This window comes from Perca flavescens, chromosome 4 (genome assembly GCF_004354835.1).
Source record: "Perca flavescens isolate YP-PL-M2 chromosome 4, PFLA_1.0, whole genome shotgun sequence".
NCBI lineage: Eukaryota > Metazoa > Chordata > Actinopteri > Perciformes > Percidae > Perca > Perca flavescens.
The window spans coordinates 20551379-20577621 of NC_041334.1; the positions used below are offsets into that span (position 1 = coordinate 20551379).

The 26243-nt window shown below is 39.0% G+C and overlaps 1 protein-coding gene across 1 annotated transcript in view; it reads left to right on the forward strand.

The window, feature by feature from the left end:
• Positions 1-11087: 11087 nt before the first annotated feature.
• The window catches only part of slc6a11b (solute carrier family 6 member 11b), a 32231-nt gene continuing 17075 nt past the window's right edge, over positions 11088-26243 (forward strand). The window contains exons 1-7 of the mRNA XM_028575215.1: positions 11088-11321; positions 11982-12209; positions 15248-15382; positions 15509-15649; positions 15832-15913; positions 19354-19486; positions 22109-22243. Of these exons, the coding sequence (XP_028431016.1) occupies positions 11999-12209; positions 15248-15382; positions 15509-15649; positions 15832-15913; positions 19354-19486; positions 22109-22243 (837 nt within the window). The 5' untranslated portion in view covers positions 11088-11321; positions 11982-11998. The remainder of the gene's footprint in view (positions 11322-11981; positions 12210-15247; positions 15383-15508; positions 15650-15831; positions 15914-19353; positions 19487-22108; positions 22244-26243) is intronic.

The window sequence follows — 26243 nt, forward strand, 5'->3', positions numbered from 1 at the left end:
TCGCAGACATGTAACAATGGAATCCACCGGACTTAAACCTTTGGCTCTGTTCATACCAATGCCGATAGAAACAATGAAAAAAAATATATATGGAAGGATGCAGATGGTTCCCTGTTTGTTAACTGCTCTGTGTCGCATATATTTTACACCATAAACATAAAAACCACATCAATGCATTTGCCTGACTTTTATGTCTCTTGTGATGGTAATATTTTGCTGTTTGGACCCACAGTTTTTGAATTACAGAAGAAACTTGAGAGATATAATTATCATTAAATGGGCATTTTTTACCTGTCAAACATACAGTCTCCCCCTCCCTCCTCCACTACTTTACTGCGCAAATCACTTTAGCAACATGTACTGCCACAGGAGAAGAAGAAAAGGAGAGGACGAGAAGAGGAGAGGAAGAAAGGCGGAGGAAAGGAGATAAAGAAAGGAGAAGAGGTGTTATTTGTCAACTAACATGATGTCATGATGGACCAACTGACTGACTCCTAACTGACTTCAGGCCTCAACACCAACAGCTGTTTTCACAGAGACGAGACTCTAGCACACCTTAGATAGTCCTGCTTCTAGCTCAAAAACCCTAACTCCTATCACTTAATGTTTAAAGGTACAATATGTAACATTTCTGCATTAAAACGTCTAAAAATTACCATACCTATGTTATATATTTTTATGAGTTGTGTGGTTACACTATCGCAAATGTATCCACCAAATGTCAAACCTAGAGAAATCTGTTATTTTATTTATGACACGGGACATTAAACTTTAGTCGCCTGTCAGTGGCTTCATATAAACTTTCACCCTGTAGTTACTTGTAACTTCTGTCAAAACACGGGCACCCTGATGATACGTTCAAGAGTAATTGTAAATCACACAATGTCACAGAAAAAAATACTTGTAACTGTAATACTGATTTTTCTGCCACATGGCATAATTTAGTGATTAATTACATGCCACTTTGCAACACAGTAATACAGTAGAGATCTTATTTATTGATGACACGGATAAAAGCAGCAGGGTTCGGTCGGGTTCGGGATCGGGTTCGGGATCAGGTTCGGTCAGGGTTAGGGGGTTATGGTTAGGAAAATGGAACTTGACCCATGAAGAATACATGACGTGTCACTGATCTACCAATACTAATGTGGTGATGATGAAAGGACTGTTGGGTCAATGAATATAATGCATATTTGCTGAAAGCATGGAATGCTAACATGGACACACACACACAGACAGGTCAGCGCTCAAGAGTCTGTGGCATGGACGTGCAGCTTGCCACTGAAAAAGTGTTCTCGCAATGTGATGTTTATACAGACTGATGATGATGCACTGAAGATGAGTCTCCCCATGAGCAGGTTAAAGGACATGGCACCAGACGCAGAGGAAGTGTGGATGTCAGGATTACCAGAGAAATATGCACATGAGACCTGAAACACTTGAGTTTGAAGGCTTGTGTTTGGGTGAGTTTGCTTCAGAGTACAGGACTCTGTATGGACAGCAAACTAAAGGCAAAAATGCCATTCCCCTTTTGAATGACAAAGGATGAGGGTAAAGCAAAAGACAGATGCACTCAGCGACAATGACAGGCCGTCATTGATGTCAAAGACTCGCCATCTAATGTCCTACATATCTTTGAAACAAACAAAGAGGTTGATGCGCACAATTCTGCAACCGTGGCTGCCCTCCATTCTGACTTTGTAAACATTAAGGCAGAGGACTTTCGATTAGGTTGATAGTGTTCATGATGCGTTATAGACACAGGCTTTTTTTTTAACTTTATTTTAGTTTTTTTTTCTGAATGTAGGTGTGGTGGTGTGGAGGGGGGTGTGGGGAGGAGGTGGTGGCTCAGGTGAGAAGGTAGGGAGGGACTGATTGCTACAGCTGCAGCGAGTTGTCTGATCATGTTCTCCCTTTAAAGCAGTAGTGAGCCGGAGCAAGCTTTTGATGGCCGACTGTGAGAGAGGAGACGTGGACACTGTGTGGTGAGCTGGACAGCGCAAGTTTTGCCCTCGCGACCGAGAGCCTCGGGCCAAGTGGGAGCGAGGGAGCTCCAGACGGATTGTGGGACAATTCATTGCTGATGCGATCCTCAAATAAAGAGCTGTGGCAAATATTCCTCCCTGTGTGTTTGTAGTTATCTGTGAACAGAGGTCTACAGCAGTGGAACTGCTACAGTAGGCATGGTTAATTTTCTTTTTGGCTTGGCGTCCTATATGTTTTGGACTCTTGTAGAGCCTTTGTTTGTTTAGAGAGGCCTTAACTAAAGGACAACAGATATGATCAAGTTAATAAAATAAATCAAGGTAAAGAACAGAGAAATCAGAGGAGAGCATAAGCAGTTCTATTGAGGACAAGGCTGGGCTGCAGTTCCAGTGATGCAGATGCAGATGCAGATAGGGACAGCAGTCTGAGCGAGAAAGATGCCCCCCAAAAGACAATATTGAGGTAAATGCTAGGTTAATATAAGTATAGGTATAGAATTGCACTACACATCATTGTTGGTTTTCATTTGGCCAACTGTTCACCTATTTGACAACCCAAGTGATGACAACATCAGCTAATGAAAAGTTATGTCTGATTCTTTTTCTTTCAGAAAACAGATGGCAGCTCTTCAGGACTCCATGCTAGCTGGCATAGCTGAGACAGCAGCTGGTTTCTTTCTCCAGAAAGCAGGCCATACATTACAAGGCTTGAGGTAACATTTTAAAATAAGTCTAACTTGACTTCTACTCACAACTACGTGCTTGGCATTTAACTTTTAACAATTACCATATGTAAAATGAGGTTACTATTTTGATGAGTGCATGAATAAATGTATACAAAACTAAGTAGTTTTTTGAGTTCTTGACTGAATTAAAATACAATTGATTCTCGCTGCTTTAATATTGTATTACTGATGTCTTTCCTTTTGTGTACTTTCAGAGATAGATGACTGCCAGATATTTTTTTTTTTATCACATAATGACCTGTAATAAAGATATAGTTGTGCAATATAACGTGTAGAGGAGAGATTCAACTTGTAAAGTACTGTGTTTGTCTTTGTTGCTGCTTTGCATGCTGGTACCGTAGCACTAGTCTCTAATAGTATTAATATTCAGCATACCAATATCAGCCTTCTCAGCTCTATTGGCATGTGCACGGACGGGGGTGTTGCTGGCAGGTCTCACTCACTACTGGGTGGCCTGGTTGGTAGCTACTCAACGCTCCCCTCTTGCCAAGCAGAGAAACCTATTGGACTCAGTAAGGTGAGGTCAGAGTGTGTGTGTACTGGTGGGTGTCTGTGTATATGCACGTCCACGTGTATGTTTGTGACTCAAGCTTAATTATCACACCCTCATACCTCTGATACTGTCACACTATTTTTGTCAATGTAAAAAACTACCTTTTGTTGGACGCCAGACTAATTGTCGCATGGGGATAAAAGAAACGCTGAATTCAAGTGGACTGAATGGATGCTGTGGATTGGCTGCAGCTAGTATGTTGAACCTGAGTTTGAGATCTGTCGGCTGGGCTCTTTGTCTTGCATTTCCCCTAGATTCTTTTCTCCTTACTTTTCTTTGCAGTTTCTTTTTGTTGTTTGTGAAAATTGTGCATCAATGCAGTCTGAGGCTTTGCCAGTGAAGTGACCCGTGTTTAAATGTTCTGGGGGCGTTTTGTTGAATTGCTCAAAACAAATTGCTGTTGATATGAAGTAGTGGGGTGCAAGGCGGCTCTGACTGAAGTTCTGCTCTGTCTTTTGTCATTTAATATGGGTTCTTCCTTTGAATGGGCTCAGTTCCAAAAGTGTTAAACATATCAAAAGCACATCAGAGGAATGACTTCCATTCAAAAATACTTTTATAGAATGAAGCTTAGCAAAAGTTCCATCAAGAAGACTACCTACATAGTTTCTCTCTTTTTATATTTGTGTTTTTCCTTTTTAACTTCTAACACAAACAGCTGACTGAGGGCATTTTGCCAAGTTATCCGTCAACCAATCGTTTTGTTGCTGTCAAGTTTAAAATCTGTTCCCATCTTTGTTGCTTTCAGGTTTCATCTGATTTTATCAGACCCAGCTGTCTATTGGGTCCATCTATTGAGCTCAGCAGATATCACTAATATTCCTATACGGCTTATAGTTTGATTACCCCCATAAAAGTTATAACTTTTCCTACTGTGCACTCTATATAAAAATGTATCAGGTTCTTAATACATTTAAGCTCCCTCCCTCCATTAGTTGTATAGTTGTTATAGTCTTTCCTGATTTGAATAGTTTGGTACTTACGGTTAACCCTATTGCAAAATAATTGTTTTTCAAATAAAATTATCTATCCGTGTGGAAAACTTGGTAGAACTTAACTTACTTTTAGTTATGCCATCTGGTCAACTGCTAACAAATAACAAATAACAAATGTAATGATATAAAGATAATCTTTCTCAAATGTCACAAAATGTAATGACTAAAACATTCAGCCCGCCAAGCGCTGCCAATCGTTGTCAAGCGTAAATTCGTGCCCAATCGGACGCCTGGCTGTTCACACCAGACATGCATTTCTCTGCACCGGTCACAAAGCGATCCTGCTCCTCTTCAGAATCTCTCTCTCTCTCTCTCTCTCTCTCTCTCTCTCTCTCTCTCTCTCTCTCCCCAGTGTGTGTGTTTGGTAGTGTCGCTCTAGACACAGCTGCGAAGTTAAGACAGCCAACCTGGGTGTTTTATTTTGAAATTTGTTTTATTTTGTAAAGTATCCTGCTGCGCTGTGGCCTTTCTGTGTTTGATTACCTGGCTGGACACATTCGCGGCTCGCAGAAGAATTGCTGCAGCGCATGGGCGCTCTGCTCCTAAATGCAGCCGGTGTGAAAAGCCATTGAATAACAGGTGCGGCGAACTGAAAATTAGATTACACCTGTGAAACTATTTAGAGTGGCTGATTTTGTGTCTTTCTCTGCTGAAATGGCATGTGTGATCCCAAAAGGTTCCGTACTTAAAGACAATATGATTTTACTTTGATTATATGCTATGCCTTGGTTATATTGTAACTTCAAAATTGGCTTTCCTTGTATGCAGATGATACCCCGCTGTATGTTTGTTTAAACCGGAAAGTTTTAAAGTCTTAACTGGACACCAACACTGTCCAACAAGACAGAAAAGCTTCTATCCTCCCACAGTTGTACACTGACAACACACGTGGGAACATTAGTTTTATGACTGTTGACATGACCATTTTCGGTCGCACTTTATTTTACGTTACATTAAAAAGCCTTACTTTGTATCAAATTAGACCAAAACTAGAAATTATGTTTTTATTAGACAGAAAATGAACTGGTATACCCTAATTAAAGGCCAAAATCCCAAATTATACTGTAATTAGTACATTAATAAGATATAATAAGCCTAACTTCATATCAAATTAGACCAAAACAAGAAATGTGTGGTCTTTATTAGATAGAAAACAAACACAGTTATACGATAATTAGAAACCATACACCTAAAATATGCTGTAACTAGAAATGCATATATTGCATTTAAACTTTACATTTTATTAAACTTAAAACATACTATATCTAGACAATATATTATACCAAGTTACACTCTATTTAGAAACCAAATACTGGTGCTTATTAGAAGAAAGCTAGGCTACTGATAATATCAAACTGCTTCTTAGGCTGAAGTTATTTACTATAATTCAAATGACTCCAGTAGTTACACATCAACTGACATTTGAACTACTATATATCTTTCTCTTTAACTGCTTTCACCTCTTAATTTAACTGCATTGAACACTTATGCATCAATTGACATTTCGATTATATTTATCTGTTTGGCTTCAACTGACATTTCAACTACATTCAATTCGACTGATATATCAAACTCCTTTCAGCAAGTTCACCTAGCGCTTACACTTAAATTGACTTAATTACAGTGCTTGTAACCCTAACCCTAACCCTAAACTTCAACTTTTATGGTGCTAAAACAGTCTCATAAGTTTTGCAACTTGTAAAACACAATGCACAAATGAATGCAGAGTGATTTGTGTCTGTAAATCTGTGTTGTATCTGTGTCTCTAATTTGTGACTTGTGAAACACAATGCAGAAATTAGTGCAGAGCGATTTGTATCCACAAACACAATTCACAAATGAATGCAGAGCGATTTGTATCTGCAAATACATATCTGTGTCCGTGCGTCCAATTTGTAACTTGTATTTCATCATTTGATAATTAACTTAGTAGTTTTCAATGTAAATATATTTGTAAATCTCCTTCTATTTGTGTGGGTACTTTTGAAACTGTTTTTCTGCGCTGTTGTTGTCACAAACAATTTGTGTCTCAAGTATTGATTCCAGCACTCTCCAGTAGATGGCGGTAATGTAACACTTATGGATGCCAACCGCTGTTAAACTAAATGAAGATGGTGAAGAAGTGTGCAATTGTACACCGGGATAAAAAATGATAGCCTAGTTTAATCTAACACTGAATCTGCCGTGTTTTACGGATCTGACTGACCACTGATGTGGTGTACTTGGACCCACCAGACTCTCCTCACAGTGAGAGAAACCACCAGGAGAAAGTTACTGCTCAAAGTGTCATACTTCTCAACTGCTCAGTAACTTAAGTATCAACAGCTACTGTGAGGACTGTACTGTCCATAGACATTTATCAGGCTGTGTGAAAGGGACTCTTGTTTCACAAAGTAACTTAGAGATTTTCATTTGAAGTTTTTATTTGTCTGTTATTGTCATATTTATGCTGTGAAATGTTTTTCAAGCTGCAGATTAGATTTGATACCCTTTCAAAATACTTTTGTTTTATTCATATTGCCATCTGTCAAAACAATATAGTTGAACTGTTAAACAAATGTTTTGTGTTGTTTACTGTCACTGTTACCTGTCTTAAAGGATTACATTTTCATAGTCAGGATGTTAAATGGACTTAGTGTTTGACCCTTCTACATTCATTTAATCAGACATATCACCTGTATTAACAGTTCAATTACGGTCTTTGTGAAAAAACAAACCTTACTACTAAAGTAACAAACCTTACTACTAAACTTAAAAATGAGCAAACCCTGCTTAGAAATAAAGCACTTTATTCATAGTCAATGAAATGGAAATATAAAGTGTGTATACATAATGCACAGAGTAACAGATGTTAACTGTCCAGCTCATGTCACCAGTCTAAAAGGTTTCTTTTCTACTGAAGATGTGTCAGCTGGTAATGTAGGCTCTCAGGTCACAGAAGTCATCCTGTGGATAATTAATCTTTTCTGATGCTGCTGTGTTGTCTTCAGACCATTACTTGGCAGAAGTATGACACCTGTCCCACAATACCTTCATACTGTGAGGAGAGTCTTGTGGATCCAGGTAAACCTTGTCAAACAGGTGTTCAGGACAGCATCTGTCAGATCTGTAAAACATGGCAGATTCAGTGATTAAACTATCATTTTTATCAGGGTGTACAACTACACATACATTTTGTCTTACAGGAGAAGCATGTATTTAACCAGGTGCGTGGCAATTACTATACTAATAAACATGGTTACAATATGCTGAGCAAATGTTAAATTTGTATTCTTTATACAACAGCACCTAAAATCTGTAGTTATGGCAACAGCTACAATGTAAAACATGATAAATCCATTTTGGGGTGAGAGAGACTCCTTTGAAAATGGCTTAACTTTGGAACCTTATTTTATATCCCTGTTAAGGACAAGCATAACATGGTTGGTATCAATGGATTCCTTAGATTGTCTAGTTTCATAGGATACCAAATATATTCACTAGCATTGCTGTTCAAGCTGTACAACAAGGTGCACGTTAGCACGCTTAAAATGTAGCAAACTATCACTGCTGCAATAACAACATAAAGCAAATTTGTAAATGCACTGCAACAACGATGATGAAAACATCAATGTAATTTATTTGACGACAAAGTCCTAATAATATCAACTTACCCGGAGGAACGTCAAGTAGATTCTAGGACAACCGTCTTTAAAAAATTTGACATGGCTTCCTCACCATCTTCATGTAGTTAAACAGCAGATGGCATCCATAAGTGTTACATTACCGCCATCTACTGGAGAGTGCTAGAATCAAGAGTGCTTGAGACACGAATTGTTTGTGACAACAACGGCGCGGAAAAACAGTCTCAAAAGTACCCACACAAATAGAAGGCGATTTACAAATATATTTACATTGAAAAATACTAAGTTCATTTACAAATGATGAAATAAGAGTTACAAATTAGACTCATGGACACAGATACGTATTTCCGGGTACAAATCACTCTGCATTCATTTGTGAATTGTGTTTCACAAGTCACAAATTAGAGGCACAGATACAACACAAATTTATGGATACAAATCACTCTGCATTCATTTGTGCATTGTGTTTTACAAGTTGCAAATACTTATGAGATTGAGACTGCATAAACTTTTCAACTGCACATTTTAGCAGCTGTAGAATATAGCATGAAGTGTAGCTTATTTTACATTAACTGCATATTATAAGACCTGGGTCTGTGTAAGGTCATGTCTAAAGAGGAGTACCTGTTCTGGGCATTAATGGGTGTCCAAGTTAATAGGCCATAGGCCAAAAGAAGTTGATTTGTGCATTTTCTGGTTGAAGTCCCACATCAAAATTGTTCTTGTCTGCTTTTTCAGTCCCTGCTAATGTGGAATAATGAGCACTGAAAAAATTAAAAAGTGCATCGCACTGCTAAGGTTGTTACAGTTTGTGGCAAAATGAGTGAGAAATGCATGAACCTATTTAATGCACTTTTCACTCTTGAGTTATAAAATATGTACATATTTGCTATAGAGAGATTCAGCATTCACAAAACACACTGTAGCATCATGTGATATAGACAGCTTTATCCATTCTCCTTCATTTTTTATTCTGCTTCTCTCCTATCTGTCTGTCAGCTTCATTTTTACCACTTATCCTTTTGTATTCCTTCTACTTATTCCTTTAACATACAATAGTTCTTTCAGTCCACCTATCTAATCTCTTATCTTATTTTCACTATTACACTTGCAGCACCTTGTTAAAGACTGATGATAGGTATCCTAGCAACAAGTCTTTTTTTTTTTTTTCCAGTGTCCTAACTGGACGACAAAGTTGTTCTGTTCTAACTACTACAACTAATGGAACAAGTTGGTCCCTTAGGAGTGAGGCGGCCAGTCACTTTGGAACATCTTGCTTGTTCTGGAGTCAGTAAGCCAGAAGGATAATGGTTGAAGAGAAAGACCTCTAGCCATTTTGTCAACAGACCATCTAGTGCTCGAGTGAAAGGTTTTCTATTCCTTACACAAGTCTTCTGGAGGCAATCTCTCTCACATTGCAGTCCTCCTAAATTCACTCTTAGAACTTCCTAAAGAGTGAGAGTGTAGTCTGTCACTACATTAGATGGGGTCAAAATGTATTTATGTTTAGTTATATCACCACATTCATTTCACTGCAGCAACATGCAGCACTTTTTTGAGGAATAAATCTGCAAGAGCAAAAGAGCATGAAAACAGGAACATTAGTCTATATACCTGCATCAAGCATTCCCCCTCTGATAAAGTTGTACAGGGCAACAAAAATAAAGGACTTGACTCTGCCTGAAAAGCACTGTGAATGTTTGCCAGCCGCTTTGGGTGGCCATACTTTTTATGCAAGGCACTTCCTTTAAGCTTCTAATGACAAGTGACCCTCGCGTAAAGGGATTCTTAGAGACTAGGTCAGGCTTTTAAAGTCATGGGAGTTCCTTGTGCACCGAGTCTATCACGCCTGGAGACCAGGCAATCAACTTGTGTATGAACAACCCCTATAAACCCCTTTTTTAATGCCCATAAGCAGCATGAGTTATTAAGACTTTATGACGAGCTGATCATTCATCATTAGCCAGTGACAACAACAATCCAATGTTTTCAAATGAGGAAATGCGTTTAAATTACATGCTTGGGTGCAGAGTGACTTCTAGAGGAGAGGTTTTACAAAGAGGTGTGAGTTGGTATGCTCAGAGCAAAGACCAAGGAGCAACTGCTTTGACAAAGGGAACCAGACATTAATTTATAAATCAAACGGAGTCACTGCATCTTTGAATATCGAGACTTTCCACAAATCTTCAACCAACAAACACCTCAGGTGAAGGAAATATATTTTTTGAATGTTATTTCCGTGTTGTCACACGTTCATACAGACAAGAGAGCCAGACTGATACTTATACCGATATTTGAAAAACAAAACAATAATAATGTTATATTATCAATGTTATAAGGATCCATTAACTAGCTCAGACGGGCTCTATTGCAGACTTTTTCCATATAATTGTTTTATCATACTGTTATTAAATATACATTGAAGACTTTCTCTGAAAACTCTTTACTCATTTATTAAAATCAAGATTTAAATGTAAACCAACGGGTCATATGAATGCTAGCTTGACATTAAAAAGCTGAGTTGAAGTGAATGTGAACATGTAAAGAAACTCCCAGTATTTTTAAATATAATTTATTATTAATATTATTTATTATTAAATTTAGTATTCCAACTTTCCAGCAAACCAAACTAGCTGCCTATTCATCTGCACACACTGGTTTGTTTACACATGAGGCTCTTTGTTGATTCAGTGTGTTATTAGAATTATGTCAGAATGGACATAATTATGAAATAAGACCCAGAATGAAAAACAACACAAATATTATAATGCTTGCAATCACAACACTTGGTATTGTACATCTGACTGGTTGCATGGCGAAGTTGGAAATTTAAAATAATGCAGGCTTTATACTGTAGGTACATAATTGTAAAATGTGTTGGTGCATTAGGGCCCCGTATTTTTTATACATGAAAACCTAATGGTGCAGCTGTAATAATCATGTAATAAGCTACTTAAATATATTGTTAGATAGTTAGAAAAACTCAAAAGCTAATGCTTAAACTTACACCAACCTAACTTTCTTTCTCGTGTTTTGCCCGTCTCCTCATGTCAACCTGCGCTCTCTGCGCCGTGGTAACGCTGGTGTGAGAGCTAGATTGGTTACCACATGGCTTTTATCCAAGTAGAGGCGCTTGAGAGCATACCGCTTGGAGAGTGTAAGCGCAGTCGCAGGTTATCCATCGTCTGGTGCAAGATCTACCGTCACTCTGCCACGTCTGGATCTTCCTTTATATAGACTGGAGACTCAACAAAACCACTTTACTCAACGCGGATCCAGATTGTACTTTTTCCCCCTCTTTTTCCCCCTCTCTCCCTTTTTTCACCGGGCTAAACCACCCTGTGTTTTATAAAGGCAATTGTTAGTGCGCATCATCGTGGGAGCCAAAAGGAGGTTTGCCACTGTTCCATAGTAGACTGGTGAGTAAAGAGGCTCATTGTTTTATGTCTTTGATTGCTATTTGCATGCTCATTTCTGTTTTCTTTTTGTTGACGTGAACTTCCTGTAAGGCATTTACATACAGTACAGTTGATGTTGATGGGTTGATTGATTTTAATGTAGGCTGTAATTGTATTTCAACAAGTTATTAAGTTATTTTTATGCTACATGCTGTATAACAATACAGACATTACAGTGATGTCCATCGGAAGAGTGTTCACATAAGTTAGTGGTTTAACTTGCAGGTTACTGAAAGCTTGTTTGTTTGTTTTTTCAGCCCCCTCATTCTGGTTTGACAATCTTAATGCACAATGTCTGCTTCTCTATTACTATTCATGATGGTGTTATCCTTTAATGAGGTATCACACTTAATTCTACACTGCTTCTTCTTTATTTAGATTCAAGGCTGATTAAAGGACCATGCAGTTACATAACAAGTGAAAATTAATTGGACTGCTTTCCGTTGATTTGAACCTTCACATTCTATTCAATGGGTGTGGTTTTGCATTAATGGCACAGTCCCATTCAGATGTCCCAGGAAAAGATACTTCCAGAAAAAGTCAATGAATCCATTTAAAGTTTAGGTTATGAGGTCACCTTTTAAAATTCTTCTGTCCATGTGTTTTTTCTCTCTCTCTCAGCGGGCTGCTGAAGCGTCATGACAGCTGAGAAGAGCGGGCCCGTTATAAACGGTAAACCAGAGGATGGCAGAGACCCTGAAGGGTCCAGCTCCAGCCTAGACCACAGGGAATACAATGAGAGGGGCCACTGGAACAACAAGATCGAGTTTTTCCTGTCTGTGGCTGGAGAGATCATCGGGCTGGGCAACGTCTGGAGGTTTCCTTACCTCTGCTACAAGAATGGAGGAGGTAAAGAAGTTTCCCTTATCTGTGCTAGAAGTACAAACATAAACCGGCTGCTTACTAAAGAATCAAGATGGAGAGGTTTAAAAAAAAAAAAAAAAAAATGGTGGACATAAAACAAGCTCCCTGGAGGAAATACAGGTAAGAATGGAAAAGGCAAGTTTAGAAAAGAAAAGAAACAAAAAGGAAGGCAAACGTTACCTGTAATACATAAGTAGAATAGTATGAGAAGATGCCTAGGCCAAAATTGAATACTTGACTTGCACACGTATATCGCTACTAAGCACTTGCACATACATGCATACTCTCATGCATATACATACATCCGCATGCACGTACATACATACATACATAAATAGCATGAGATGTGTATGAGGATATATTAAAGTGAGTATGTATGTACTGTAGAGGTGTTGAAATTAATCAAATAATCGATGCATCGAATCGTGGACATGGACGATGCTGCATCGATAATCGGCAGGCTCATAACCGATTATTTCTGTTTACAATTTAATGTAGGCCTAACAACATTTCTGTTTACATATTCTGTTATGTTTTGCACATTCAGGAAGTGCCATGTGCTCAGTGCTGTAGTTTTATGTATCCAATTTATTTACTATTAGAGTACTTCAAAATGTTTTGTTTTTGAAGCTTGAAAAGCTATGAATTAATTATCCTACATGGCTTTAATAGAAACATTTATTTGACGCATCGTGGCGCATCGTGACGTATCGTGATGCATCGAGATATCAAATCGAATTGAATCGCTGACATGATAATCGTAATCGAATCGGGAGATCATTGAAGATTCACACCTCTAATGTACTGTATGTGCATGCTTAGTATTTATGTATGTGTATATGGATGGATCAAACAAACATGTGACTTTCACTCAGGAGACCTGAGTTTGTGTCCTGTGCATGGAAGTCAACTTTTGTGACTTTTTTTATGTTTACTACTTAATAAAGAATTCATAACTAAGTTTACGTAACAAACATACTTATTTTAACCCAAACAAAACCGAAATAAATGGGAGCAGGTTTCAGGATCTAATTCACAGAAAGAACAATTTACATCTCACTCTTTAACTCTTGAAATGTTTCACTGATTAGAATATATGCATCACCTTAAATTACATTTTCTTTACATTATTTGTTAGAAGGAACTTTTGTGCTAAGGACCAACATTTCTTTCAGTCAATATTACTAACAAAATTACTCCAATCTATTTGATTTTCACTATCTGCCCTCCATTTGAATCACGCATCATTGGAATCACATGACTGCAAACAACGTAGCAACTCCTGGTTGGACACACGGTCACAGTTTTAAACATTGTGATTTAAAACAAAACTACTTGGGTTTGGGTTAAAATGCGTGTTTGTTGCGTAAATTAAGTTACGAATGTAAGTGAAGTAGTCAACGTAAAAAAGTCACAAAAGTTGTCTTCCTTGCACATGACACAAACTCAGGTCTGCTCCGACCCCATGCACATACATACATACTAATGCTCACATACATACATACATACATATGTACATACATACACTACCGGTCAAAAGTTTGGGGTCACTTAGAAATTTCCATTCCACTCCATTCCAGACACAATACCTGCTGAGATCAGTTGTATTGTTTTTTTTAACCAGGGCAGCAGTTTTCAGATTACATTATTTGCTTACATAATTGTAAAAGGGTTCTCGACTGTTGTAGAAAGAAGTGGCTGAAGAAACACTTGAAATTCATGCTTTTTGGTCTAAACGTCATACCCAAATTAAAAGTGGTACAGCTCCCATATACTTTGACACTCAGGGGTGTGCCTGATATCATTGGAAAGGTGATTGATGTGGGTTTGTTTGTGTATTTGAGAAGTGTTGTATTTTGTAGTTTTTTGGCTTTTTTATTTGCACTTTTCAAATAGAAATAAAAAACGCACAGACATATTTGTAAAAAGAATTCATATAAAATCCATTTTTGAGTCTTTTTAGCTTCTGAATTTTTTTCTGTAGTAAGCTGAGACGTGGCTAATGCTGTGTTGTCTGTCACCTGTCAGATGTGTTTACAGCAGTGTATTTTAATAATTTTACAGATTTATAACTTGGACAGAAATAAAAAATCTCCATTCTAGCCTCTGTAACTCTGTGTCAGTAAGGCCTAGAATCACCCTGACACAACTTGAGTGTTTCCTTTCCAATGATATCAGGCACACCCCTAAGTGTCAAAGTATATGGGAGCTGTACCACTTTTAATTTGGGTATGACGTTTAGACCAAAAAGCATGGAATTTCAAGCATTTCTTCAGCCACTTCTGTCTACAACAGTCGAGAACCATTTAGCAATTATGTAAGCACATAATGTAATCTGAAAACTGCTGCCCTGATTAAAAAAAACAATGCAACTGATCTCTGCTGGTATTCTGTCTGGAATGGAAATTTCTAAGTGACCCCAAACTTTTGACCGGTAGTGTACATACTAACCATGCACATACAGCATATACTGTGCTCTATACTCTATATACTCTATATGAGTATACCCTCATACTCATACACATTCTCACGTTATGCATGCATGCATGTGTATGCACGTATATATGTATGTGCATGCGTATGTACTGTATATGCATTAGAATATGCAGGTATGTGAAAGTGTTTAGTCCCGGTATATATGTATGTGCAAGTCAAGCAAGAGAGGCAAGTTCTTTTATCTTCTACTACCAAAGAAGGACAGCAATTTTGTGAATAAGCTTTCACTTTGTAAAATTTAATCTGAGAAGTATTACTATATTATGTCCTTTATTATTTAATCCATTAAGCACAATCATGTCAATAAAAAAGGTGGGTTCCCTCATTAGACAGCACAGTATGGACCCTACTCATAATCTGCAAAGGTAATTTTGCTGAATAAGCGTGGCGGTATAGTGCATGCTTTTATCTGAATTTTGTGAATGGCTCCTTTTGTATTTTGAATTATTATACTGTCAGACGTCTTATTCTAGTATTGATCAAGTGCTATTAATGCTCTGTGTGTATTTTCTATTGTGTGCACAAAGGTGCGTTCTTCGTTCCATATGTCATCTTCTTTGTGTGCTGCGGTATCCCCGTGTTTTTCCTGGAGACTGCCCTGGGTCAGTTCACCAGTGAGGGAGGCATCACCTGCTGGAGGAAAGTCTGCCCGCTATTCGAGGGTAAGAAAACACGCACTTGATATCTTTTATCAGGGGGTGCTCAGGATTTTAATAATTAAAAAGAAAATTGGAAACATGCAGAGACAAAGAAGTTTGGCCCGATGATCTGTAAATTTGCCTTTTCAGGTATTGGCTATGCAACACAGGTGATTGAAGCTCATCTAAACGTATACTACGTAGTGATCCTTGCCTGGGCCATCTTCTACCTCTTCAACTGCTTCACCACCGAGCTGCCATGGGCTGGCTGTGGGCATTACTGGAATACAGGTATAGGAGGGAACAGTGGAAAAGTGAGAGAATTATTCTTACGAGCATAAATTATCACGTGCGTCTTTTTTGTTTCAAGAGTAAAGAAAATACAAAATACCTCCTATGATTTAATGTGCAACAAAATCTATATCTGCATTATACCCTCTTAAAAATAATAACACATCATTGATTATCCACAGAGAACTGTGTGGACTACTATGGAGAAAATTCCACCAACATTACAAACCCCAACGGAACCTCTCCAGTCATTGAGTTTTGGGAGTGAGTACATTTTTTATTCCTTTTTTTAATTTTCTGTCATGTCCATTAGTTTTTATATGACATTTTGTTTCGTTTTGTTTGTTTGTGCAAAGTCCCATTGGAGAGCATACTATGATAATCTTTGTGGGTATAAAGTATTAATGATATCACAGTTTGCATTTAACACCACAAGGAGATGCTTTGTCAGTTCAAGTCCTCCTTTAGTGTCATTATCTACTATGTTGAAAATATGAGCTTCTGACAGCTCCAGAATGTTTCACTGACCCCCTGCTAACCTTTCCCCCAATAATTAGTCAGCCCTTTTCATATTTGTGTGTCAACAGACACTGGTAGGCCTGCTGTCTCCCAGCTAGAGCCATGTGTATGGCAGCGGATCAGGCCTGGTCAGTGTGTAATGCTGACCACACTTCCTGTCTCGCTGCCAGTGGCTATGTTTACACTACTGGGTCAAATCTCTCTCTCTCCTTTAAAAGCAACAACTATATATTGCCGTAAAATTTAAAATGTGATCAATATTGTTGTTTCTAAATTGAAAAATTAAGTGACATGATCTATGTAACAGTAATAAAAACATCAGATTTGAGGCAACAAGCATAAACCTAACTGCAGAGAAAGACATGCCCAAAAGAAATTGCCAACAATCCAATCACCATGTTGTTGGCAAAAGTCTATTCCAAGACAGACTGTCATGTTTTATACTGTATATACAGCATAAACAAACACCAGGACAATACTGTATGGATGTTTGTTTTGGTGCTCCAAAATAACGTTGCATGGTTTTACCATTCCATCTTTACACTTTAAAATACAAAACTTAAATCACTGAAGGAGAGTTTAATGAAAAGAAAAAACACATATGTTGTACATATCTGCAACAATATTACCAGTGCATTACTAATGTAGTGATATGTCTGGACAGAGTACTTTTATTGGACCAGAAAACAAGACTGAACACAATATATTAATGCAGACGTCTTCATCTTCTAAAAGTCTCTTAAACAAGAGGATGCAATAATTTGTTATTTTTTACATTTCAAAATCATATCATACTCACATTAACAGTATGCACACACTTTGCACCCATATAAAACTGATTTACATACGTTTGAGAACACAGCCAGTATATTTACACACATTAGGCTTCACATCTTGCCCTCTCGGCTGACCAGGGGGGCTGTGTTGGACCTAGCCTGTGGCTGGCCACCAAGAACATGTCACGATGATCAATGGCTGGTCTGGAGCTCCAAGGGTGAACTCGATGGCAAAGATTTGGCAGCACCATGTAGTTCTGTGGCTCTGGGTCTCGCTTCTCATCCTCCATCAATGCTGTTCCCTGGCTTTGCTTCAACAAACCGGAAACACTGTTGATTCACCACCGCCGACAAGCTATGATGTCATAATCGCTGATAATGTGCCCTGTATCTTGCACCTACACTGTTAAACCTGTAGGCATATCACAGGGAAGAATAGTTTAGTTGTAGGCCTGTACAGTAGTGCCTATACTATTACTGTAACACAGTACAAGTCTTCTATTTGATTCTATTGGCTTGATAACTCTCTACTGCTCAGCACTGCCACTACTGCTATAACTAGCCTATTCTAAAATCAAAATGTACTTAATTGTCCCCATTGGGAAATTTTTTTGGACTCTGCAATGCAGTTTCACAATACATTAGTAACCAATAAACGCCACAGAGTTACAACCCATGCAATAAGAACACAGAACATTATACACAAACCTCTCTTTTACTGCGGTACCTAGCCGATATGGTTACCATCCGAGATCCACAAACTCAGCATCAAAGGACAGGCAGGGTGGCTTCTCTAATGTGGGGATTTAGTTGATCAAGTTGGTCAGCAAGTTCCCATCTGTGGGCCACAGTGCTGACAGCTGCTCGACGCAGGGTATCAGGAAGTGAGGTGAAGTAAAAATAAATAAAAATGCATAAAGCCGTTTGACCATGTTGCTTGTGCTCACTCGTTGTCCCCCAAGGGTGAATTGTTGTTTTAATTCTAGGAGAACCACAATGGTCAGTGAGTGTTCTGCTAAAGTAAGCCCAGATTTGGCTCAAGGTTTTATGGTTGACTTAGTAGTGGTCCAGCCCTGGACATTACTTTGGCACAAACATTTTGACCACCAGGGACATTTCAGGGGCTGAAGAATCTGCTTGACCTATTTAAGTAGTTCATGGCCATAACAGTGGAGCAAACCAAAGTAAACCAGACTTCTTTCTGCCTGGTGATGTTAACCACCACAGTGCAGTTGTCCCAACAGCATGTCCTTGATGCTCAATAGCATTAAAGTGTTGGAGGATATGAAGCAAGGTATCATCTCCAATAAGATTATATGACATCTTTCTGTCAGAGCACAATGCTGTCAACTGCCTTTATCATGAAGGTTCGTCCCCATCCTATCAAGGACACATAATTGAAGGTGTATTCCTTAAGCCAATCAGACATGATCATTCAGGACATTGACCACATTGCAGAGGCGACTCAGCCAAGAAGATTGTTGTCATAGTTGGAAAAGAACACTTCTCTCCCCACTTACAGTCATCAAATGACAGGTGGACAGTGACTTCTAAATCTTAGAAAGGGGCGGTGGAGCCACAAGTGGAAATATTTGTTGCCATGCCATGCTCACGTTGTTTAAGACTGCATTGTTACACATAAAAGTAGCTCCACAAATGCTGTTGCAAATTTACAGTCGTATTACCTTGTAGTTGCATCCTGCCAGGTTAGCAGCAGGATGAGGAGTAGCTGTCATGGACAGAAAAAGGAAGTTGCAGTGTGAATCACAGAGGGTCGATAAGGTAATCTTGTACTGCTGGTTAGTCCCCTCAATGTCATGTTGCTCTTTGAGGAGGTGACAGAAAGTGGATGTATTGTTTGGTCAGGATGGCCATAAATTACTGGTATGTATGATAGGATACACTCATCGTGAGTGACTGAGCAAGTATACATGGATAACCAATAAAAGACAATAAAGGCCTTTAGTGATCAAAGACAAAGGTGTACTAGAGTATAGGATTGTTTCCCTATTCCATTATAAAACAGAGATGGATTTTGAGACTCAAGAAAAAACATTTCATTGTACGTTATATTTGTAAGTTAGTATAGTATGCCTATAGGGTCACAGTGTTTTGAATTTGAGGAGTACTTTGTGGGGTTGGACAATACAGTAATGGCACTAGAAACTATGGTTAACCAGCAAAAATGACATTGCTATTTATATTGAAATATTTATTTTTCATCATTCTCCCTGTGTTGTAAGTCATACATACATACCAAGACTCAGAGAGTCTGCAGAGGCTCAACGTGTAATTTTCAACACCACTTCCCATTTTTCAGCAAGTTTTTACAAAGGATTCTTCATATGTCACAAAAGAATATGAACTAAATCAAGTTGTAAATCATCTGTTTTCTTTGTGCCAAATCAGACGTAGAGTACTGAAGATATCAGATGGTATTGAGCACATAGGGGGAATGCGTTGGGAGCTAGCCATGTGTCTGGCCCTTGCCTGGTTCATCTGCTACTTCTGCATCTGGAAGGGACCCAAGTCAACTGGCAAGGTGAGACAAGTAGTGCATGTCTACTATTGTAGTGTATAGTGTGTGTGTGTGTGTGTGTGTGTGTGTGTGTGTGTGTGTGCATGCGTGTTCTGGTTAGTCTGTAGGGTTGAAAGTATAGCATAATGCATTATACATTGGAACATTGGAGGTGTAATGTAGTTATCACACCATCCAACTCAAATTTGTGTATGAATATGTGTGTGCATATTACTTTCCTGTGACTGCTGGTTTTTACGGCGTTTTTTATTCACCTGCAAATAGAGGACAAGGGGGATCTCTGCACCACCCACTTGTACCTTTTCTCCAGGCCCTGCAGGTGCGCCAAGCTTTGAAGCTAATTTGACATAGCAGTCAAACAGTGGAAATGCAACTTCTGTGTCTGTCATGTGATGCCATGGGGCCCAAAAAGACTTTTTCCCGTACACTTATATGGTAAAAGAGACTTCTGTAAATCAGTGGATACATTTTTCAAGTGTCACAACCCCCGCAAAATTGCTTGTTTCACTATCAGAATATGATCCATTATATCCGAAAGTATGGAAAGTCTAGAAGAGCCACACAATGAAATCATTTAATCCCCATTCAAGTTAGTGGAGTGCTAAATTGGAACTAGTCGGCACAGCCGGCGGAGGTCTCTAGTGCGCTTGCTCTATGGGCCCCATAGTGCAGAAACATGGACAATTATTTGGGTTATTTTATACAAGGAAGTTAAACTTTTTTGGCTTCATGCGCAACTCATAGGAATGAACAGGGGTCTGTCTCGAACGCTGTCTCCAGGTTTTTTATACATCCATGCTTTCCTCCCATCACCCTTTCCATTTTAATATCCTTCATGAGTCTCTTCTAGTTGCCTCGAGGAGGAAAGTGATTACTATGTACCTTGCTTGTGGGGGCGGGGGGAAGGGGCAATGCCTATATCTCCCTGAAGTGTCTTTTGTCTGGCTGTGAAGTAGAGGGGAGAAGGCTTCTTCATGGCTGAGCTTTAGCAGCCGGTCCAAGATTGATTCCTGTATTCACTGGAGGAAAGGAGAGCGTTCATGAGGAGCATGCAGAGTATATCCTCAGCCTCCGCTTCTCTCTCTCTCTCTCTCTCTCTCTCTCTCTCTCTCTCTCTCTCTCTCTCTCCTGCAATGAGAAATAAACCACAGCTTGCCCGTTGCAAGGAGAGGTGCTTTCTTCTCCACAGACCCTACAGCCTATTCAGTTCTGACTTTGCTGAGCTGTTTGCTTTTGTTGCCTGTGTTTGTCAGCCATTCTCACATTTAAGCCCTCCAGTTAGATTTACAGTGAGGCTGGGGCAAGTTTGACTAGTACATTTGTGGTGGCTTAAATGTTTACCCCTGGTGAGCTGGCTGGAGCATGTGGCGCATCAAAAGTTCATGGATAGATTGAATTTTGTCCCTTTCATCTGCAGAGAGATTGAGAAAAAGAAGGCGAGAAGGTTTAGGATGTGTGATCGTTTTATTTGACAAATTATAGGAGGGATTTACTGGCAGAAGACAACTTTTCCCACACTTTCCCCTGTAGGCCACACTAGGATTAACAGAGTTTATAGATGGCAGTCTTATTATGTCTCGTGGATTCTTACTAACTTTGGAACCTAATCACTACCTTGGTTTAGAATTCATTTCATTTTAAACTTTTGATTCAGGTTTTTACTGCAAGGTGAAGAATGTTCAGGATCTTCAGTAAAGCAGAGTGTCGACAATTTCTGAATGGTTGAGGGTAAAATCCACTTTTAACAAGGATTTCAAATCAATCACACATGTCCCTCATTGTAACAGTGAACTGAACTTCTCTGGAGTTGGATTAAGAAGTTCACTGTATCAATTGCTTCAAATCAATGCAACAAAATATTTGTGTCGGAAATGAAGTTTCTATTCATGAAGCTGCTGCTTGCAGTTGTAGAGTAATGTTACCAGGGGTGTATGAGTAATTGGAGCGTGCATGTGTTTGTGAGTGTGTTTAGGCCCGTATGTGTGAATGGTGCACTTTATCTTTGTCTGTAGTATGTGCACACCCATTTAAATGTTGTGAATGAAGTTGTCTGTGTGTGTGTGTGTGTGTACCCATGCACTACTGTGCGTGCTTCAAAGAAAAGCACATTTTCCCACACTGCCAGCATCACTCCTCTTGCTTCTCCAGTTTAAGAGACGGGGCCAGAGGAGCCTTCTTTTCTTTTCAGTGTCCTGGTCTGGCTCTGTTCTGTCCTGTTCTGCCCTCAATTGGACTTTGACTGGATGCCAGCATGCCAGGGGATGTATGTTTCCCACCTCTGCCTTCCAAGAGGCCAGGGTTTTTGTTTAAGGGGTTTCTAAGAGTCTTGAGATGTCGAGCACAATTCTGCAAAACCTGAATAGTTCAATAAAAATGGAGTGTTGGTTTGATGGTAAACTACTGTACTAAAGGTAGCCTGTGTGGAGTTGAATCTAGTGCTGTGTATGCTACCATACCACATGTGTGTGTATATATATATATATATATATATATATATATATATATATATATATATATAGGTTTTTCACAGACTGACTTTGACTTGACTTGACTTGAGTGAACTGTGTTTTTCTCTGATGTGGACATAAATTAATTTTCCAAATCTGTGCATGTTTATTCTTGCAGGTTGTGTATGTGACAGCTACATTTCCTTATGCTATGCTGTTGGTCCTGCTGATCAGAGGAGTGACACTGCCAGGAGCATACGAAGGCATCAAGTTCTACCTCTACCCGGACATGTCACGTCTCTCTGACCCTCAGGTAGGCTTGGACCCACTTTATCTCTCTCTACTGGTAAACATTCAAAACTAATCTGCCTCCTTCAAAAAATTTAAAAGTGCTACTGAGATGTTGCCACCTACAAGGAAGAAAAGTAATACAATTTGTTTTAACACTTGTGCTACCTTGATGCAATTAGTGTTACAGCGGCAGTTTTATAGGGAAGCTGCTATTATCTTTATTTGTGTGTTTTCAGATCCCACCTCATCCCATTTTGAAAGTAACCAAAAGAATAGTAATACAAATAACACAATGTGTCACTCACAGAAGTGTAAATGTTTCCCTCTTCTCAGTGTTTGGCAGAAAATATGCTCATGTTTAAAAAAACGTATTAAAATTGTTTTGTTTTAAATGTAAAACATTTTATTACCCACACACATTGCAACTATAGAAAACAAAAACTGGAATTGTAACACTTATTGGCTGCAGGTGTGCGTCAAGGTTGCAGAAACTATTACTGCCCTTGCCTGTAGATGGCGTACATCATGTCTACAAATACAGCTCTCGAGGCTACAACTACAACAACTCCTGGCTACAACACGGTAGTCCACAAACCAATGGGTGACGTCACTGCTGCTATGTCTATTGTTTTTACAGTCTATGCTCAGCTGCTATTACTTTTCTTGCTGCTGGTGGCATATGTCCCAAGTCCAGTGATACTGACAGGGTTTTTGTGGGATGCTTAACATCAAGAACACTGTAGTACCCTAACTTTATATAATTATAAATACTCTATATCATACACACATCTTTAAACTTGAACTAGAAAATCCACTCCCTTGTTTATATTGCTATTGTGCCCTTGATTTATAATTCTGGCCTTTCCTAACGGCACCTTAAGGCAGCATAATGTTAATTAGGTCTAACACTGCGTTACACTGTTTTTGTTAGCTTATCTGTGAAAAGCAGAAAGTACCAAAGTAAAGCAGGAAGGGTTAAAGAGACAAGACTCATGAGAATTAATTTATACCCCCGCCTCACACCCACCTGTCTGGAGCTTAGTAGCTGCCAGGGGGACAGGTGGTGTTGTTGTTACTGTAATAAATGGGGGATCAGTTTTTTTTTTTTTTTACACCTATCACTATTTATGTACTATATTGTACCAAAAACACTTTCTTTTACAGTATACACAAAACAACTGCTTGTTCGGCTATTTCAAGCAGAAAGAAGCTGTTTGCTAAATGGTACCTCTTTTTCTCTTTCATATGGTTTATATTTATATGTCCCTCTCTGGTGGCAGTAATATTACTGTGGCTTAATATGGAGCCAAGATTATCATAGCAGAGCTGACACTTCCTGTAGGTGATGACATGATCAGGGGTCAAGTAAATAGTGAGCTTTCAGAACCTTCAGGAAAGTTCAGGATTTGAGGCTAATAGAGGTGGAACATTAACATATAACTCATACAGACAAACACTGACACATACAGAGCAGACTCCTTGACCTCGTCTTGAAAAGGCTGACAGCGTGGATCACTAGGAAACAGAAATGAGGCTAGAAATGAGAACCTGCTTTTGTCTCAAGAAGCCGTTGTTTTGAGTTGTAAATCTGCCACAGTTATCATTGCGAACTGCATATGTGTTTGAAAACATTACATTATAACAGCAAGAGAGCGGGCTTTGCAGGTAATTTGAATTGAAGACTTATAGGCAACAACTTAGCACACTACTTACGATACTAATGCCTGTTTTCTTACCATGTCTATTTTGTGTAATCTTTTCATGCTGGCAAAATGGGTACCTCTCTCTCTCAACTCTCACATTTGACAACATATCACATTTGATCACTTCCTCCTGTTCAGACTCCAATCCTGTCTGAACACTTGTTTAACACTTTTAATGGCAACAGCCGGTCCATGGGGTGAGATGCCATGTGATGTGATAACAAGGAAACATTTTTGCCTCAGAAATAACTAGAAATGTAGTCAGTATGTAACTGTTCAGACAGACAAGCCAGTCTGTTTCACACAACTTTTCGGGTAAAGCAGCACTTGTGGGGAGAAAAGGTGTTAAGAACATAAAGCATCATGCCATGATCTGAGGTTGGATGATATAATGCAATAAATAAAGACTAAACCATTAACTCTTGATAAACTGCTTGCTACCAGTTATTTTTCACATTGATATGCATTTCATTGCAAAAAGACAGCCTATAACATGATGTTTTGATTTAAAAAAAGTCGAGTTGTTGTCCAGTGAGATGGCTGTTGCATCTGTGAATGTAGAGCTTATATAGAGCAACAAAAAAGACAAACAGAGGCACAGAGAGAGTGAAGGAGGGTGATAAAGAAGCGCTGCTGTTTGGCAGAGAAAGACATTACTTCTGACACCAATGTTAAATTAGCTTTCTCAGGGACAATCAGGGGTCTGTTCTGTTCACCAGGCTGTGTGCAGTCTGTGTGGCTGTGTGTCAACCACTCTTTTTACAGCCCTGAAGTTCATCATGCCGCCTTTATTCTCTTTTTCCCTATACCTTTCTCTCCTCTTCTCACCCGCCACCCTGCACTGTGCATCACCCTCCTCTCTATACTTTTCACACTCTCCTATCCTTCCTTGTTATCTTTTCATGCATTGTAACTGAAATGTGTCTTTTCCTGAACCTCTCACTTGTTAAACATACCTTTTAACTTTCATTTCCCTCATTTCCAGCATCCAAATATACCAAAACAGCAACAAAAAAAGCAAGGCACAGGATGTTGTTGTGTGTGGTACTCTTCTTTGTCAAAAGAGACGGACATAAGCAAGACAGTAATATGTGATTAGCATACTCAATACATTTGTTAAAAGCTCACATGTTGAGATATAGGTAGTCCCTCTAGGGTTATTGTCGAGATCAAAACTTAAACCTGCAATAGCCTATTTTGGTGCAGGGTCAGCAGGTTTCAAAACCGTAACATTGTGGCCTAAAGAAACACTTGTGTTGTTTTGCTGCCATGGTGGGAAATTTGGAACATGGATGTTCAGCTATCCAGAACCTCATTTTTAAATTTATTTTATTGAGTTGATTTTAAATCATCCCTAATGCCGTTGTGTCTGCAAAAGGTCAACTTGCAGTACTTTTATTTTTTTAGATGTGATACTTTATCCTGTATATAATCCTGTAATGGCTAGAAAATTAATCTGTTTTGCTTTTTGTTATTTCACTTAGATATTTGACCTTCACTGTGCAGAATAGTGTGCAGAGTTTTACACTTCATCTGCTGAAGGGGGAAAGTTTCTCTGTCATTGGCTTAAATCTGAGTTTAAGATACGTATGAGCATGATGGGCCTTTTCAATGAAGCAGGAGAACAAAACATTTGACTGTTTAGCAGAAGCTAAGAACATCCCTTACTGACTCATTGTTGTAAGCTAGCAGCATCTGTATAATATAATATACAACGTCATGCTTATTCAGTACCGATAAAATGACATTCATTCTATGGGTCCGAGGTAAAATCTAACTGTTCCATTTCAGCCAAATATCTTGTTGCATCTCACATATCTAATGCCTATGGATCTCATTTATACAACAAATGGGATGTGAGGAGCACCAAGAGTGGTACATTTACATTACAAGAACACTATCTTACAGCCAATGTCATCCAGCTTTCACACAGTAGAAAAGTTTCCTAGAGCCACAGTCTCAACATAACCAAACACAAGCTGGCCAAATTAGGCACAACATCAACAAGTGATTCTCTCTGCGCCTGAGCCTTTAAGGTTTCCTTGCGCTGTGCGGCCATCAGCCGAGGACGAACTAAAGGGAACATTAATGAACATTAGGAGAGAAAAGCCTGTTCTTCCACAGGAACAGTCCTGTGTTTGTGAGGTCACAGAAGTTACCGTGGTTACTCCCAGGAGGGAGCGAAGACCGTGTGTTTGTTAATTGTTTCTCGGTGGGGAAATTAGATTAGTGGCTGAATGGTGATGTGAGAGAGTTTTCAAAGAGCCATGCTGCATTAAGTTTGAATTCGCTAGCACACTATGCTGTCCTGTGGGTCCG